The sequence below is a fragment of the Ornithodoros turicata genome, chromosome 3 (assembly GCF_037126465.1).
Source record: "Ornithodoros turicata isolate Travis chromosome 3, ASM3712646v1, whole genome shotgun sequence".
NCBI lineage: Eukaryota > Metazoa > Arthropoda > Arachnida > Ixodida > Argasidae > Ornithodoros > Ornithodoros turicata.
The window spans coordinates 19232491-19251303 of record NC_088203.1 but is presented as its reverse complement, the minus strand read 5'-3'; the positions used below and the strand labels follow the sequence as shown (position 1 = coordinate 19251303).

Below are 18813 nucleotides of genomic sequence, written 5' to 3'. Positions count from 1 at the left end.
TCTTTTTCTTTTTTTTACCTTGGCGAATTTTTCGTGATGCACGTACCCTGTATATCCTCGATATCGCAAGTTTTTCAACGCTATTAGCTCTGGTTTAACTTTTTAGTTTGTTATGTATGTTACCGTTACCCCCTGGTACAATGTCCTGATGTTTCCTACACATAATGCTAACTCCCGTTTGTCTTTGTTCCCTGCAATAATTATCTTTGTCTTTGTTCCCCGGCGGACTATTTCCCAGACCTAACTTTTGTTAATCGCCACCCTGAGCAAAAATAAATGTGTTGCTGTTATCCTATTAGGCAGTTTTAGCACACCGTTGGTAAGGTTATCGTGCCAATCAGAGCCAAACGCCGTCGTGTGTGACTCAATCTTACCCACCGATTTGTTCCGGTTGATAGGTTCGAACGCAAGCCTATAACTCTCTATATTACCTTCTGTCCGCAGAAAACGTTGTCGGCGCACGTGCACAAGTTATATCTTATACTTTCATCTGCAAGATACAAGAATGTCCTTCACTCCAAACGGTCTATACAACAAGCTCAGTGTTGCGTCTGCTTCACTCACAGCCTTGCTCAACGGACACACGCTTTTCGCACCTCCCAGAAACACTCAACGGAACGGAGTGCCTCCGAATGATTTATGACTCAAAGCGCGAAAACATGTTCGGGCTCTCCAACCAGCCTAGATATGCCGAATGGTACGGATGTCGCACGTTTCACAATCTGGCCTTATATCTTCTTCAAAGTACATCAACGATGCTAAAAATGGATCCCCCTCAAGAAAGGTGCGAAGCCGTTTTTGTTGTGGGGCTCATTCAGGGAGGTCACCTTGACAACACAAAAGATTGAAGATATCATCTTCTACTTGCTTTGTGTTTGAGCAAAATCGCGAGAAAAAAAAGTACGGTACGGTTTAGAAAGATCCAATAAGAAGAAGAAGAAGATCGAAGTGCGGGAGACGTCGCGAAAACAAAATGGAAGAGGAATAGCTCACATGGCCGCGTTGGAACCACTTCACAACGTCGTCCCATTTGAAATTCGAACTAGCTCGGCCTTGTCAGGAAAGCGCTCTTTTTATGTTGTCGTCTTCTTGGCATTTCGTTTGTTTCTGCTGCCTAAAAGCCGCCATCTTTCTTCCTTTCTTTCTTTCCTCGATTTCTCTGTTGTTTTGAAACGGAGGTATTTTGTGGTTGTGATGCCTCTGTTCCTATTTAAACAGAAACAAAAGAAAGTTCGAAATTTAAATGATGTAAGACTCCCTCTCTTTCCTCTTCCCCGAGGATATTCCTGAGTTTTGAAGAGACCGTGACGTGGTTTCGCAAGACGAAACGAATTTTATGCCGTGCAAAATACTCGATTGTGGTGCACAAACACACACACACACACACACACGCGCACGCACAAATTCTCGTTGAACAGTCAGCGTGATCTGTTTTGAAAATTGGCTCGCTATATAACCTTTCTTATTTTCTGTCTTTCTTTTAAAAGGGGAAAAACGAAAGTTATTGCTGCAGGCCGTCGACTTAAATGTAAAAAAAGTAAAATGCAAGAAGGCATGCAAATTTTATAAGGCTTACGAACACTCGAAACGCTGTTGACACAGGGCGAGCGCAAAGCAAGCGTTTCGGGAATTACGTCCGGAACAGATGCTGGTGTGTCGCGGGTTAATCTTAAAGCTTCGCGATAAAACTTATTGCGTAGCGTGAAAACACAAGAAATAGAGTCGAAAGGGAAACAAGAACCACAATGTCTTAAGAGTTTGGCCGTCACTCACAGAAGTCGCCTGAGTCGAAAAATTGTTTCGCTCCTTCTTTTTCTGACACCGGTGTGTTTTATACAGTTACGTGCGGGACGTCGATCTATTCCAAACCCATTTCCAGATGCCATGAGATGAAAAGCCGGTGCCATGTCAAGCTGCCTCACCTTGTAACTCGTGTTGTTTGAGAGACTGGTACTGCGAAATGATCCGCGGAAAGTTCACCATTATTATTATTACTATTACTGCCCATCTTGTCGAAATTATGTATTACGGCTGCATTAATGGCGACAGCAATCGGTGGCCGACAGCGTTGCACATAGGGTTGGAGTAAAGAGCATATACAGGTAAGGCACTACGTCTCGGTAATTAGTAATGATAATGCGTTACATTTTGTATTTGAGTTATGTAATGCCATTACTTTTAGGTCGGGTAATGTGTGGTGATATTACTCATTGCTTGGGTTGAGAACTCGGGCATGATCTAAAGCCAACAGTTAGCAGTTAACAGGCAAAGAAACTCCAGTTGGCATTTTTTTTTTAAGTCACTTATCATGTCACCAAGGACAAGGACAGAGCGCAAGAGGATTCTGAGCAGGAATTTCTCCTGCTGCAAATAATCTTCCTGATGGTTGCTCCTTTATATTATAGGCTACATACGCTATCACCGGTGATGTGTACCCAAGTAAAAGTCTAATCACGTCTCTTTACCACATAGGACTGTGTTAGACACTTTCGGGGTAATGTAATGCCAACGTAATGCGACTACTTTATGAAAGTAATGGCATTACTAATGTATCACTATGCATGAAATAGTAATGGATAATGACAATGCATTGCAAAATAAAAGCAATTTTCCCAACTTTGATTGCACGTGCCGACGTGACGCATTCTGCGTTGTTCATAGTGAGGGTCAGTCTTTTTTGTTTTTGTTTTATTCCGTGTTAGCGCCGCGAAGCAACTGTGGTTATGAGCGGCGTACAGATGTCGACAGATGGAGAGAGGACAGCGGGAAGGAATGGGGGACAGGGGGGTTTAGTATACGCCCTGGGCCGACTTCACGGGGAACTGTGGCGACATTCGTCTGGAAAGTCTTCGGAAAACCCAGGGAAAACTTTCAAACCCACCACCTCCCAGTCGGTACCATTAGTGTTTCCAATGTCATTTTTATTAATGGGTTCCGCGAAATCAGCTTAATGGCTGGCTCCTCATAGTACGTCATTATTTATTGCAGCACATCAGACACCTTGTATTGTTTAGTAATTCAGGAACCTGGAAAAGCTTTGGGGCAGTACGTGCTGTATCGGCACCGAGGCGAGCTACGCCAGATACCGCAACCTTTTCGAAACTAAAGTAGCAGCACAACCACATTCTACGTTTTGCAAATGTGTCACAAAACATCGCATAGGCTCGCATACTGCACCCTCTCTCACGCACATGAGGAATCCAGCTGCCCTGTTTATGGGTGCCTTCTTTTAGTAAGCACTGCGAGATAAGCTGTGCCTTAGTTCAAGAGCCTATATGACATGGACATTCGATCATGCGGTATTTGCACTGTCCCGAACTGGGCATCGCAATCATCCCTACGAGACAGAAGTATCGACCCTCTCTCGGCACGTGTAAGCCGTTGCGATGCCCATAGGTACCGCAAATCCAAGGGAGGCTCCTCTCGAAAGGGAATCTTTAGGCTATACATAATGTTTGTGATATTGAACTGTTTATATTTCGAACGTTATAAACTTCAAAAGGTTCGTAACCAGCACTTACTAAGTGTATGCTTTCTGCTGTTGTTTATGTCTGTTTCATTGATTGTTCTTGCACCATTGTTTAGTCTCTTGAGCCGTTTATTGGCAAGCCAATAAAACGAAACGAAATGAAATGGGGGGGGATATGTTTATTATATATAAAAAAATAAGAGGGAAAGGTTAGCCTCCGGTATGGCGGCTTGCTATTCTCAGGAAAAAAGGGGGAAAATAAAGGCAAAATGAAATGGCAAACAAGGTGCAGGATAGCTTTAACGCTTTTTCTTTTTACTGAGGGAGATTGCATGTGCGAAGTTTTTTTCTGTTTTTTTATTTCTTTTTCCTCTGTTACGATATTGCAGTGGCGTTATAGGTACGCGTACCAGGTACCCTTTCTCCTCTACGTCACAAGGTGAAGTCGGAAACGATCGATCTTTCGTCTGCGCTTGTGAAGTGTGTACTTCGGGGCAAATTAACTCATTCAGGCCAACGACGTTCACAAATCCGAAGACGTACGCGATTTGCTTAGGCGGGCGCGTCACGCTTCCGAGACAAAACGTAGTGCGCCCGCATGCTTCGAACTGTTCGTTGTACACTGATTATGTTGTAAAAAAAAACACTCGTCCAAGACGACGTATACGCACATGCTTTCAAAGCAAGCATGTAAAATATTCGTATCAGAAGAACGTGTAAATCGGCTACCTCTTCCTCCACTCAAAGTGCGAATTCCAGTCTCCGCTGCCGCATACAGACCTCTGTGACTGCACTTCTTACATGTTGTCTCGGAGATATGAGAAAATGAAATATGGCAGTCGTCGAACAATCCAGAAGGCGGTGGGAATCGAACCACTCACCTCTCGATTGCCGGACGAGCGCACTAACCACTACGCCACGCTGACATCTGCTTTCCGACGACTTACCAAGGGGCATCCTTTAACACCCGCCGCTATGTAGCTTTTTCGACAACTGCATGTTTCAATCGTTCATATTCCTAGGCACCTTGAGGCTTCCCCCCTGTCCCTCACTCCTTCCTGCTGTCCTCTCTACAGCTGTCTACATCTGTACGCCCCCTTATAGCCACAGTTGCTTCGTGACGCTAACACGGAATAAAAAACGTGAGGCTTGTGTTGTGTTCATCTGTTGGTGTTTTTTTTTTTTTTTCTTCTTCTTCTAATCACTACGTTCTCGGCTACCAAACTTTCGACTTTTCTGATGCAATTTGTCAGTGAGTAGAACGAAAAAAAAATGTACCAAGCTTTTGAGGGAGCTATGACATATGTCATTACATGCAACGTTGCAATTTTTACACGATTGTGCAACAGCAGGGCCGGCGTCTACGGCGGGGCAGGGCCTAAGCCTGCCTAAAGGGACGCAAAAAAGACACCTTTCGGGAAGCAAGAATTCGGGGGGCACAAATTTCCCACTTGTCCACTTATCCCCCCAGAGGGCAAAAGCAGACGCCGGTGCTGTGTAGCAGGCGGTACTGTGTGTGGCAGGAACGCTGTCAACCAACACAATACCCAGAAATTATGTGAAAACAGCGCTAACTTTTCGATAGGATTAACAAAGAAGATATCGAAAGACATTGAATGGTAACGTACGATCGACAGCAGAAGGAACAGCTAATTGTGGTAATCGTTCAGTTAATCAACCCAGTAATCAATTCCTAGATTTTTTTTTCTCCACGTGTACTGCATTCCTATATTACCCAGTTCATTGTTCACCGACAGGACTTCCGTAATTTGTTATCGACATTAAAAAAAAAATCACCCGAAACCATACGTTTTGAGATATCCACGCGGAGCAAAGTGTGACGTCAGTGTGACAGCATTGTGACGACACGAGGTCGTTCCCTCCATGCCATGCTTTTGTTGCTCCCGCTGCACAATTAGTTGCCTCCGCCGGCAGAGAACACGTGAGGAGGAGGTGTGGCAGAGGACGCTGACACGTGATCACCTTTGCTAGAACGTCACAGTAACGTCACGAGACCAGATGAGGAGATTCTAAAATGCGCCCCAACTCCGGAAATACGCCGCTTTCTAGCGAAAGGTCGAGGTTACGAAACAGCTCCAGTACAGTGAACCCTCGTTATTATGACCATGGTCGTTCCCGAAAATTTGGGTCATAATGCGGAATTGTCATATTAACGGGGGGGATTTGCAGAGGTTTCACTAAATTGTTCCCCAGCAGCATGGTCGTAAAGCGCGTATGTCAGATTATCGGGGGTCATATTAACGAGGGTTCACTGTACACAACACAGCCACTAACTTGCAACTATAGTCGTGTTCAACCTAAAGGGACGGTCTCGTACAGCCGGGGCGATTCCGAAACTTAACCAGAAGTAGCTTCACGAGTACTGTACAGATAGAACCGTCAAAGTTTCATTCAGAATAACCAAGTCGTTTTTGAGGAATTTCTCGAAACGTGCCGTAATATCAGACGACGAAACCTGCGGTTCACTGTCCTGCAACGTCGCCCATGACGTGGTCCTGCGGGTACGTCACCGTTGTCATGGAAATTAGATCCTGCAGAAGCACCTTGGGTTGAGTCATCCCCTTTGCTCTCGAAATGAGGACACTCAGACATAATGGGTACGTGTGGGCTAAGTCACGTGTTTTCTTTCCACGAGTATTTAATGTGTTTTATAAATAAACACGCACTCCCTCTCCATGTACGTCGGCAGTGACACTTCATTTCGAAACATTATCAGTGTGCAACGAGGAGCGTAATGAAAACGCGCGTAATATATTTTTGGTCGGAGCTGTGATGCGACCGCGCGCGCCGATGGCCGGCGACATCAGATTTCTGATTGGGGCTGGGGTTGTCTTGCGACTTTTAACTTGTCTATGAGGATTAACATAGATGTTCTAAACAACCCATGTGGGTCACTTCTTATTATTATCTTTTTAAATTCTGTGTTAGCGCCGCGAAGCAACTGTGGCCAAGTGCGGCGTACACACGTGGACAGATGGAGAGAGGACAGCAGGAAGGAGTGGGGGACATAGTATGCGTCCTGGGCCGACTTCAGGGTCACTTCTCAGAATGTGCGTTTTTCGCACGAGAACTGAATGAAAATGTACGAGGGTTGCCGCGGTCCCCAGTCACCCCTGAAACTCGTCTGCTCATAACACTGAACTATAGCGCGCAAAAGCAGACAATTTCTGTACCCTATCACTGACTTTCCAGCAGGGCGACGTAGCCGTTCTTGTTGTTGCCAACACAGATCGCGGCATGCTCTGCAATCTTTATCAATTTAATTCGGTTATTTAATAACCGTGACGTGCTTTCTCGGGTAAATTTGCAGCATTCCATTTTCAACATATGGCAATCGAATGGTACGCTTTTTGAGAGAGGGGCAGAGGGTATGAGACCGTCCCTTTAAGATGGAAAAGAAATCTAGTCCGTCAGCTCTCAAAATATTACTGCGCCGCAGATAAGATGGCTGAAAGCAGAGAGGTCACGCTGCGACAGGTGATGTAGTCCATCATACTCACTCTTCTTCCGTATTGGCTGTTAAGACTGGCCGCATGACACTACGCTGCGACAGAAAATGCGCTCCTACTGGTGGCCCATGGTGGCACTGCAATATTTCTCCTGGCGCACAACTGCGTCTGCTTATCCCCAAAGGGGTATGTACCTGACGGACCAGATTTCTTTTCTTTCTTAAAGGGGCACTAAAATCCTGGAACAACTTGCTCTTAAATGAAAGTCCGTGTTTCAATAAGTGCAATTCAAACAAAATTTGTTCACACAACGCTACAGTTTAGAAGAAAAACGCAATGAAAACAGAGCAGTCTTTCGCGGCAACGAATGGGATCCCCAGGAGGCAAAGATTGGCGACATCCAATGAGACAGCAGGTGGAGCGCGCGCATACCTATCGTGTGCGTGTGGATTTGCAACGCATCCGATCGTAATGTTCCGTATATGCCCGGCACGATGCGCACTGCTGCATTTTTCAATGCCGATTCACTGAATAGTAGCCCACAACAGTTCTTGCGAATGTTCCTCTGACAACGTTTACTTCATGTCCTTCAAGTGGGACTTCGGAACCAAATGGGTCTCAAGCTTGCGGTATTACCACAATCATTTACACGAACTGAACACAGTTGTGAAATATCTCACTTGAAAACGATGGTGGAATCATAAAAACGACTTTCGAAATTTCAAAAAGTCCGGCTCCCACCGAACGTCGAGGGAAGTAGTACTTCTTCTTCCTTTCTCTGCGCGGCCAACGTCACCGTGCGTTAGTCATACCATCCCTATGCTGTTTTCTGGCTCTCAGGGAAGCAGATGACCGTTGTTTCTTTCCATCTGTCTCAGTGATCTGATCCCCAATCTTCATCCATTGTTTTGTTCCGGGAATGCAACGCAGCGGCTAGGACCGGCGTGGTGTACTACTTGTCCGCTCCATGCAGGGTGACGTAACGCGTTGGCCTTCGGAAGGGAAAGTTTTTGAGACTCCTCTCCACATTCCTGTTTCGGTTCGATTGCTCGCTTATTTGAGGCATAATTCGTCACGCGAGAAAGAAACAAAGTTTATGGCCGGTATACTGTGGATGTTATGCACCAACTACAATGTGCCGCAATTTTTTCGCCGATCGTTCCGAGGTACCCTTTCAGACAGCGACGCCAGTCGGCTTCGCAACGCGCACTATGTTTTTCATCGGGACTGCTTCATGGCGTGGCACGTGCGCGTGCGGAATGGAATAAAAACACCGATGCACGAGCTGAAGCGTCGTTCAATGCTTAGCGCCGAAGCAAGAAAGAAACGGTATAATTTTGATTGTAGCTTCGTAACGGAATCAAAGTTTTGAATTATGATAACAAGTACGACATTGACATAGCGTGAAACGTAATTTGAAGTGATCTTGTTTTTGCATTTTAGTGCCCCTTTAAGTTGAACACGACTATAGTTTATTGACGGCATGAATAAACATTATAAAATACCTTACACACATTGTTGCGTCATGCATGCGGAACCCGTGCAAACCCACGTTCCCTATTGTCATAAAGTGTATAAAGTCATTCCCTCAAAGTCAGTAAAAGTCGTTCCCTACCCAAGCAGCAAAATGTACTGAAAGTCGAGTGCAATAGGGGTGGACGGGTAGGTGGAAGGCCTTGAACAAACTCGTGAAACTAAAGAACACTGATAAGACACATACCGTCCACCCCTATTGCACTCGACTTTCAGTACATTGTGCTGCTTGGGTAGTGTCATAAAGTGTATTCGCCTACGTCACGTTGCGACGTGGCATACGCGTAGGCTCCTCCCACTGGTGGTCACCTTTCGCGGTAGCGTCATTGAAAGATGACAAACTGCGCGATTTGACGATGCGACAACCATACTTTTTGTCAAAGAAAACGTGACAACGACAATTGTGAGCTTTAGTATATCGTACGCTGTCGCTTTTGCGTACGTAAGCGATGACGTGGTGGTTTGGTGCAATGCGCAAAGCTCTCTTTATGTTCTGTACCCGCGCAGGACCACCAACGCTACCCCTTACGTACGCATAAGCGATAGCGTATGGTATACTAAAACTTACTAATGACGAAGTGTCTTCAGGACATAAAAAAAAAGGTGATGGACGCGACCGCATTTCAAAACACCATTCAAGGCTTCATTTTGAAGCAAACGCTAGATAATTTCGGCAGCTGCGCCGAAAAAGTGACCACCACCATGGCTGCCAAACGCGTTGATTCGACGTCATGTGAATACACCCTATACAAAGCTGACTCTATGGGCCATAGGCACCGCAGTTGTAGCAGGCTGCGGAAATCGCATTCCCTATACGCAGGCATTCATAAACTTTCTCCGTGCTTCAAAGTAAGAGCAAATATTTCTATCAGTTAGCTGAATCATGCTATATTTTCCCCTTCAGTGATTTACCCAGACCCCCTACACCCCCAACACTCCCCAAATGTTCAGTGACACACCCTAACTTTTTCACCTGTGTACCCCCTAAAGGGGTGCCCTTGCGATTTCAGCTTTAGACCCATGTCCGTAATGACATGTTAGGCTGTAATGACGTAACTATAATAATGACCCCCCTCCCCAATTTTTTACAACACCCCTCCGTGCTTGGGGTTCTGGATAAATCACTGTTCCCCTTACTACAAGTAAAGAGCCTGCTTGGAAAATTACGGTTAATCAGCGTGTATATAGCACACCGCCGAATGAAGGTCGATACTGAAGTCCTGAAATTTCTGCAAATTCCAAGTTCCAAAATAGAAAAGTAAGATAAGCATGAAGGTTCTAGTTCCAATTATTATTTGTACCTAAATACCGCTAATCAATGAATAAACAAGAAATTGGCTCTATCTTAGTGTTTTCTGCGGAACGCGTTTGGATGCGGTTGATTTACAGGGTCATCTTCCGATCGATCCAGACCTTTGGTGACTTGTAATTATTCCTCCGTATTCTCTTCTCTCTCTATTCCGTAATATTTTTTGCCGCCACAGCACAGCTGTCGACGTTGGTTGGCTACATAAGCCTACCCTTTCCAGAGACAAGCGTATGTAACACTTGGAGGGCACACAGATCAGACTTGGAATGTATCCTTCTCACACAACCATGTATACGGTCGGTTGGGAATTATGATGCTGTCCGTCAATTTACAGCTTTACTGGACGTTGGCCCCTCACGGGTGCGTAGTTTTCACCTTTGAAACGGCCGCATCCTCCTAGCGCCATCTGCACGGAAGCAACTCAAACAGGTCCCCTGCGAAAGCGCAATCAATCTGCAACAGAGGACGCTCCGTGATGGAGCATTACGCATAGTATGAAAGAGGAAAGAAACGTAAATAGGCTATTCCTAAAAAAATTATAATAAGTATAAAGGAAGAAAGACAAAGAAAGCAGCGAGTGGAAGCTGGTGTTCTGGCCATTCTCCATGGGAAGTGTCAGGGCAGAAGAAGACTGAGAAGAAAGAGAACAAAGTCGATGTGCACAAGGAACACGAGGAAACAATAATCAATACACTGACCCCAAATGAACCATTCGACTGATGCCTGAACATGGGTGCGTAGTCTTTACCGTGTCATTTCCCATGTCTCTGTTTTAGCGTAAAAAAAAAAAACTATGAACGTACTGGAAGTAAAATAGCAGCATGAGTGTTGGCCAGAGAGAGAGACACACATTTCTACATTAGCAGTGACCACAGTGCAACGACTTCAAAACGACAATAGGTACGGCTTGTTCACTCGACTTCACTCGAGCAGACCATAGGCAAACAATTCAATATATGTCTGCATATTCATATGTTCACTTACTAAAATGAACGTCCATTGCATTCGTCGTTGCACTGCCTCAAAAGTACACAGTGTAACAACTGCTGTAAACTAAGGTACCTAGAGCGGGATATAGTTGGCGCATATCCACTATTAATCCAATTCAGTCGAACAGGAGGACGATGATAGGAACACGGATGTACAAGCAGAGACTGAACTCACGGCTTTACATAACTAACTTGGCTTGAACTTTATACGACACAGTGCTTCTGTCTCGTGACAGCTATGACCCTCTGTAAAATATGCACATTTTGCAGTGTCTGATTCTAGCACGCTATCCACGCCATCTTCAGGTTAGTGAATGCCATCGTGATGGCTCCAGAAATGCTGCGAATAGATGTATTTTCATTATCTCTTTAACTAGATACGTCAGGAGGATCAGATGACTCGCAGAAAGGAGGTAGGCTACAGGTCTGCGTAGAACACTATGAATTATTGTATTTTGTAATTCTGTAATTATATCTTCCAGGGGAGACGTAAGTACATGATATTACGAACATTGACATAAATGCAGCGTTGGAAATTGGAAATCTTGCGTGTAGTCTAAGCGAGTTTAGATTAGTTTAACCTGACGCTTCTTTGGCGCACCTCTATAGATGTCGATTTTGTGAACCAAAGTATGGAAACATCACTGCTTCCGTGGCCTATGCAATGCGCACGAAATGACAGAACATCTTAATGCCAGACCAAAGATGACAAAATGAAGCTTAGTAAATGGAGTATGCCAACCGGCATGAAGCGGTTCTCTCGACTGAACGCATTCTATGTCGTTAGGCAGTTAACTTTCATACATGGTAATGCTAAACATCTAAACTTTTGCAAATGAACTGCGCAATGCACTGTATAGTAGACGAGTTCTATATCAAGTTTCTTGTTTGCATCAATTCTCAAGTCTGCATATTCGTTTTGTGTATTAAAATACTGAAACTGTCTTCCCACTGCTCTGCCATGGGGCAGCAAGACTTACTATTTTCACCAAATTAGAAAAGTACTGAACGATTTTTTAGATGCACTGATTTCTGGAACGTTTTATTCACGTCCACATGGAAATAGAGATTTTGCTCAACGGTTAAGGCGGACTCATGCGATCTAGTTAACGTTGGCTTCCGGAGAGAGTTGGCTGCACTGTCGCAAAATTGTTTTCTTCGCTTCGCTTTCCTCGCGCGCTTTAAGAAGTAATGTAATCGGCACGAGCGTGCAGAACATGCTAGCAAACGACAAAGCCATTATGTTCCTTCGGAGGGATATGGAAAACTGCAGTAAGCTTGTCGAATTTGTTGATTGCAATCAACTTCTGAACTGTTACTGTAGGGTATGAAATCACTTTGGCCCAAATATCGCAGTCGGGCGTACCGAGAGAAGCGATTTTGTTACGTCTCCCATAGACTCCCATGTACGTATTGAAAATTTGACAAACAGCAAAAATCAGTGGGTCGCCTTCAGGCCTTCAAAAATATGTCATCCCCTTGGTAAACTGGAGGGGAACACGCCTGTACCTGTTCCGTGTAGAAATTCAGCGAGGTTTACGAGAACCCTGCGAACAAAAATCCCCCATAGACTTTCTTAAGAAGTGGGTCCGCCTTAAGGACACAGCTGCATGCATTTCTGGAACGTGCCCTATGGGTTCTGACGCCCCTAGAAGCTCACAAAGATGACTTGCACTTAGATATGGTATACTCTCCCGATTTTAACCGATTTTCCCGCTCCAGTTGGGTGACCTGAAGTCGATCACGCTGCAGTCTTTTTCTTCTTCAGTCCTCCTAGGGCCAAGTCGATCTGGCTAACTGCCAAAGTACTACTTGCCGTTTTACTTGTGACCATTGCACTAGCAATACTGCTCATCCTTTATTTCGGTACGTACAGACTTTTTTCCCACAAGTTCTCCCAGAAGTTTCCCACAGTGTCCTTAACAATTACGTGTCTGATTTTCCGGCATTTGCGACGCCCCTTGATTAAGAATGCCCTGCACCAGAGTTCCGGAAATTACTTTTATTTTGTGATGCTTTAACAAACACGCACGGTGAGTGCTGGAATTAGAGCTATCTTATAAAAACGAGATCACCCACGAGCGGAATTCTTCTGTGGGTTGGGATTCGAACCCTCTCCCCCTCGTATGGCGTGTCAATGTAACCTCCTTTCGTCGCACTTTGACGCTCAAACTAGAGCCGACAAAAGGAGGCAAAGCCAAGGACTCATTTCAGATGATTTTCGGCCAATTTACTTCAGCTGTTGTCGTCATTTATGTCGGCATTACAGGTGCTATAATATGTAACATGACCACGAGGAACCCATTTCCGTTAGGTCGAGAGTGACCTTAACCATTAAAAAAATATACGTGAGAAAAAAAATTGAAACCTCCTGCACGACACTTGTGAAGGTTTTCACTACCCATACAGGCATTTTCTATGAGTGTGCCTCATTAATTAGTCCAATTAACTTAATTGAAAGCGAAAATTTGCAAAGGAAAGGTAACTTTTTTGTCTAGATTGGAAAGCCCATGACCCCGACACACCATTTCAGGATACACAAATACAGGATTTTTCACAATGTTTCCACAAAAATTTGACACCCGAAAACACGCAACAGCCGCCAGAAAAACCGTCGCTTGTCAAGGCGCGCGCTCGGCCAAGTTGCCCTGCCTAATGTTTGGGGAGGAGGAAAGGACAACGCAGAAAACAGCAAGAAGCCAGGACTATCCCCTTTCTGCTGCCTCATTTTTTTGTTTGGTTCCTTTTATTTGTTGAGATGAGCTCGATTTAACGGTTTATCAGATTGCGTCCGGTGCCCTCCCTCCCTTTTTTTCTATTCTTCTCATGCTGTTTCCATGCGCAGAGTGTCTTCGGGCCGCGCCGATAGTCCCGGCACTGCGAAATACGAAAGCGCGCTTGCAGAGGTGGCTAGTTTTCGGGTGTCAAATAATTGGGGAGTACATGAAGAAACTCTATATTGCCATTGGAATAGCACGTCGTGGCCACGGACTTTCTAATTAACGCAAAAAAGTTACCTTTCCGTGGCAAAATTCTGAGTTCATTAAGATAATTAGCCTAATTAATTAAGTACTCCCATGCAAGCCACCTGTTTGGGTGTCAAAAACCTTCAGAACTGTCCTGCAGGAGGTTTACCATCTTTATCTCACGTAGATATTTTTTTTAAATAAGGATCACTCTCTCCTGTAGCTCCCTGTATATTAAACACTCGCGGATTACTTCCGCCAGAGTGAGCTCCACAACGCAATACAATAACACAAAAATTATCGGGAGAAAATTATTTGTGTTTATTGTATTCCGGTTTTGTGGATCTCACTCTAGCGGAAGGAATCCGCCAGCGTTTATCATATAAGTGAGCCCGTCTGTCAAATAAAGTGACATTTGCTAGTCTGTAGTCGTTCTCTCTACATCTTTTATTAACACGTGTCCTTGTCTTTCTGCTGCAGTTCTTTCACTATGAGCACGTACAAACCCTCTGTACAATCCATTGAGTGTTTTTTGAATCTCAAAACTGGAAGGATGCATCATGCCGCGTTTTCCGATCCAGATTTGAAAACAAAAAGTTGGTATCATGCATCCTTCGAAGTTTCAAGACTTTTCAAAAACCTGAGAAAATGAGAATATTGCGCCCCACTCTGGGAATAGATAAATAAAATAGCTCCGTGCAAAACTACTGTCGGGAACACTGCAAACCGCGGACATTACTAATTGCTTCAAGACGCATATTTCACAAAACTAACAAACGTCAAACTGATATCCGCCACCAGGTTCATATTATTGACGCTGTAGGGATATACCGAGAGAAACACATATAGGTATTGCTAACGAGAGATCGACGAACTCAAACAACACGACGGCGCTACCCGTAGCAGAAGTATTACATTACCTATAATTCATGTGCATCGAGGAACGTATTTATCAATGCTATAGCCGCTCCTTATTGCTCGCGAGTAGCGCGTCAACTAAACGGAGTGCTCAGTACTGTCCGCTTGCATACGCTGCCAGGGAAAGGGCGGGGGATTGGTGGTGATGGAAGCGGCAACTAAATAATTTTACCTTTTATATTTGGCTTTACAGTCGGCGTGTTTAAGCAACACAAGAATGGAGATGACGCAACAACGAAATCGTCAAGCACCGGTGGACAAGCTTCTAGTACTACAACGGGAGCCAACGGTTGGTCAGCTCCCGTGGCGTAGTTGTTGGGATTATCGCTTTCCAGGCTAAGACTGGGAGATGGTATGGGAGAACTGATGTTCTGAGGCTCGAACAACATAGAAGGGACAATCACATACAAGGCCTCAAGGCCACGGACTTGAGGCCTTGTAGGTGATTGTCCCTTCTATGTTGTTCCAGCCTCAGAACATCAGTTCTCTCATGTTGAACATTTGCCGCTTGCGTCGATCCCTGTCGTATGAATGTGTGTATGAGTGTGCAAAAATGTAAGAGTGAAAGGAGGATGAGTGAGAGAGAGTGGCTGGTTTGTCCCTTCAGATGACGCACCCTGGAAGTCGCTGAGAAGGCGTGTTAGCTTAGCTCAATAGGTAGAGCCCTGGACCGGTAATCCAGAAGATGTGGGTTCGAGTCCTGCAGCTGGCTAACCTTTTCAGTGACTTTCATCTTTCATCAGATGGTATGGGTTCGCATCCTGGCACCGGTTGTGCTGTGTTCTCCGAAGGCTTTTCAGGGGAATGTCGGCACGGTTCCCCGTGAAGTTGCCCCATGACGCATGCTAACTCCTTCCTGCTGACTTGTGTTCGCCGCTCATAGCCACAGTTGCTTCGTAGCGATAACACGGAATCTAATAAAAAACATAGCGCGCCCGCGGAGACACATCTGAACCTCTCGACCACAACAGCTGCACTGCCGTGTCGAGTGACGACGCCCTGGCGCTGTGGCCGCATAGTGTGTCCCACTATCCACACGCCCTCTCCTTCCCTCTCCACTCACCGCGGATGTGCGCCGCGCCGGGGCTACACAGAGCACGTCGCGGTTATTGCGTAGTGTGGACTATATGTTCACGCATTAACAAAAAGGTTGGTGTCGGATGCCTATTGAAATTTTTTTCTGATGGACCATCACATCTGGTGGGTTTTTGGACCCTGATGGCTTCATGGACCATTCCCAAGCAGCACATAATATTGAACCCATATTGGCTGGCATTGGCGATACGGTTCCAATATGGGACCCGTTTTGCCAAGATTTCCCCCATATTGGCTCAAACTTGGCAATATGAGCCCCATATTGCCAAGTTTGAACCGATATGAGGAAAATCCTGGCAATATAAGCCCCTATTGCCCGTGTACACCCCATATTGAATGTAAAATGGAGAAAATGGTACGTACCCGTGTAATGGTACCCGTAAATGGTACGTACTTTTTGCAATCTTGAAATTTTTGTAATTTCACAAGAATGCGAATGTTTCCTCTCTCTGTGTTGAGTACACGAGTGACGAATTACTCAGCGCTTGGAGCATGTGTGAAAGAAATATTTGCGATCATGATTAAGTAACTTAATGATTTCGTATGGACCACATTGCACTATGTTTATGCCATGGTAGTTTGTCCGTGTCACCTGTGCGTTCGTTACATTAGGCCCAACTTGGGAATTGCCTTACACTACCATTGAAGGCACCTGGAACATATTTTCCCTGTAATATGAGCGTACTACATTCGGTTACTGTTGCGCAGAATATTTCCTTCGGCTAGCGTGCATTTGATAACGAAATTGGTTTACAAGAGTGGGTAGCTCCCTCTGGCCTGTTGTGACGTCAGATCATCGGACCACTTTCATTGGCTGCCGAGAATAGTCGCGGGAACAAGATGAATGATCGGCTGCTCTGCTTTAGACGTGGGACGGGCGGTGAAAACTACAACATACCGCAAACACAAATATAAAGAAAGGCGCTCGCCTTACTGTTGGGGGGATGACGTTACGCCACAGATGTACAGCAAATGGAAGGAGTTTTTCTGACCCTGAGGTTGAGAGCTCCTATACTCCACGACTGCGTGCGGCGCTCCTACTTATTGGGCAAATACGCGTCCAGGTGTGCGAATATGCAGTGGTATATGCATAGATTGAGACGTTACCCGTCAAAAAGAACTCGCTACAAGGTAAGTTACCGTGTGCAAAATGTAACTAAGTTAATAACGAAGTTCTTCAGCCTGAAATGTAACTCGCAGTTACTGAGTTACTAAAAAAAAAGAACGAGTTACTTCCAAGTTACTTCGGGCACAACATAGCATTACGCAGGTGCAGCGCACGTGAGCAGTTGAGTTAGACCTTGAGTTGCCTGCGGAGGAGTGCAACGGGCTTAGATCGTTTTCGTTTATGTCCAACAGTAGACCTCTCCTTGTTTGTAAACAAATGACGTCAAAGTGTTCGACAGTGCCAAAATTTGGTAGAATTGAACTACGCTCGAAGCTAGAGGTGAACAAGGTCGCGCCCGAAAGCCACGATCTTGAGGGGATTACGATATGGTCCCTTAAAGGAACGCGGCCCTAGGTCCTACTTTTCTTTCAATGGGAGGCAGCGAACAAGTGCCCGTTCGTGGAACTCAGCTCTCTCCTTCGGAATTGTTTCGGTTTCAGTCTGTCTACCAATGTCATGATGACGTTTCTCTAGTAGAGGTATATTCGAACGCTTTGCATATTACTCCGTGTGGGCGCACAATGGTTCAGCTTCATTTCAATGGCAGCGGTTCTTACTTCCTGAATACAATACTGTCATTAATTGAATATCACGTTTTATGGCAAAACATGCCATGAAGGAAACGGAGAGAAAGCAAGAAAATATGTGGACGTGAGTGAAAAGCGAGTTAAAAGTAACTTAGAACTCAACTTAAGTCACTTTGGCAAAGTTTCCTAAAAAAGGAACGAGTTCCCCTGAAAGTTACCACGGCGCAAAAGTACCGAGTTAAGTTACAAGTTACAAAAAAAAGGAACCTAGTTACAGTAACGAGTTACCTCGAACTCTGGGTATATGCATGTACAGTCGAAACTCTTTAATATGGCCACGGGCGTTCCCGCGGATTTTGGTCATAAGGCGAATTGTCATATTAACGAATATCACGTGTTACAAGTCGTACCATGCCCTTTACGTAAGCTTCAAAAAGTAGAAAATTACGTAAGCTGGTAACAGAATACGAATAATGAAGCATTTTAAAACGGTGTATACCGTATGCTGTAGTGTATGTGTTGGGGCATGGTGCCTCCTTGAATCTGGCCCATGCCCGCATCTTCATTCCGGCAGTCAGCTCTATTCGTTTGCGCTTCTTCTGAGGTATGATCTATGAATGCCGTATGACTACAGCAGATCACTATGACCATATGACAGAGGACGCTGCTCTTTTAAGCACATTAAGATAGGGACATCATGAGTCACCCCGAAAGCGTGCCCGGTTTTTTTTTTTGCCTCTACAGCTCAGGGGAACCGCCGTTTCCGTAACCAACGGTCATAGTAACGAGGGAAATGTCGTATAAATAAAATGTCGTGTAAAACGAATAAGTGTTGCACGCGGCGGCCATTAGGAAGGAACGATTCCCGAAAAAAAAAAAAGTTCACGAAGCGGGTGTGTTGTATTAACGAGGTTAGACTAGGGTGTATTTTTTTTTTTTTTGATTGGGTGTTAGCGCCGCGAAGCAACTGTGGCTATGAGCGACGTACAGATGTGGACAGACGATAGCAGGAAGGAGTGGGGGACAGTGGGGTTAGTATGCGTCCTGGGCCGACTTCAGGGGGAACTGTGCCGACATTCGTCTGGAAAGTCTTCGGAAAACCCAGGGAAAACCTCAGACAGCACAGCCGGTGACAGGATTCGAACCCACCACCTCCCAGTCTTCAGCACGACCTTGGTTACCACCAACGAGCGGACGCCTTAGCCCACTCGGCCATGCCGCTGGTCTAGGGTGTATTTCTGTTGATATAATGTATGTATATATGTATTGCACTCTACTTTTTTTACGTTTGACCTGCTTAATATCTATATTTATTATGTAACTTATAGAACTCCTAACGAAATATGATATAACTTGAGGTCCCAGAAGT

The 18813-nt window shown here is 45.1% G+C and overlaps 1 protein-coding gene across 3 annotated transcripts in view; it reads left to right on the top strand.

The window, feature by feature from the left end:
• The window catches only part of LOC135389997 (uncharacterized), a 96179-nt gene that overhangs the window by 62684 nt on the left and 14682 nt on the right, over positions 1 to 18813 (top strand). Inside the window, exons 2-3 of one of the 3 annotated variants that reach the window (XM_064620024.1) lie at positions 12539 to 12636; positions 14848 to 14943. In XM_064620024.1, the coding sequence (XP_064476094.1) occupies positions 12539 to 12636; positions 14848 to 14943 (194 nt within the window). Of the gene's footprint in view, positions 1 to 10320; positions 10515 to 12538; positions 12637 to 14847; positions 14944 to 18813 lie in introns of those variants that run through there. The other 2 variants (XM_064620026.1, XM_064620025.1) reach the window with 2 other exon arrangements.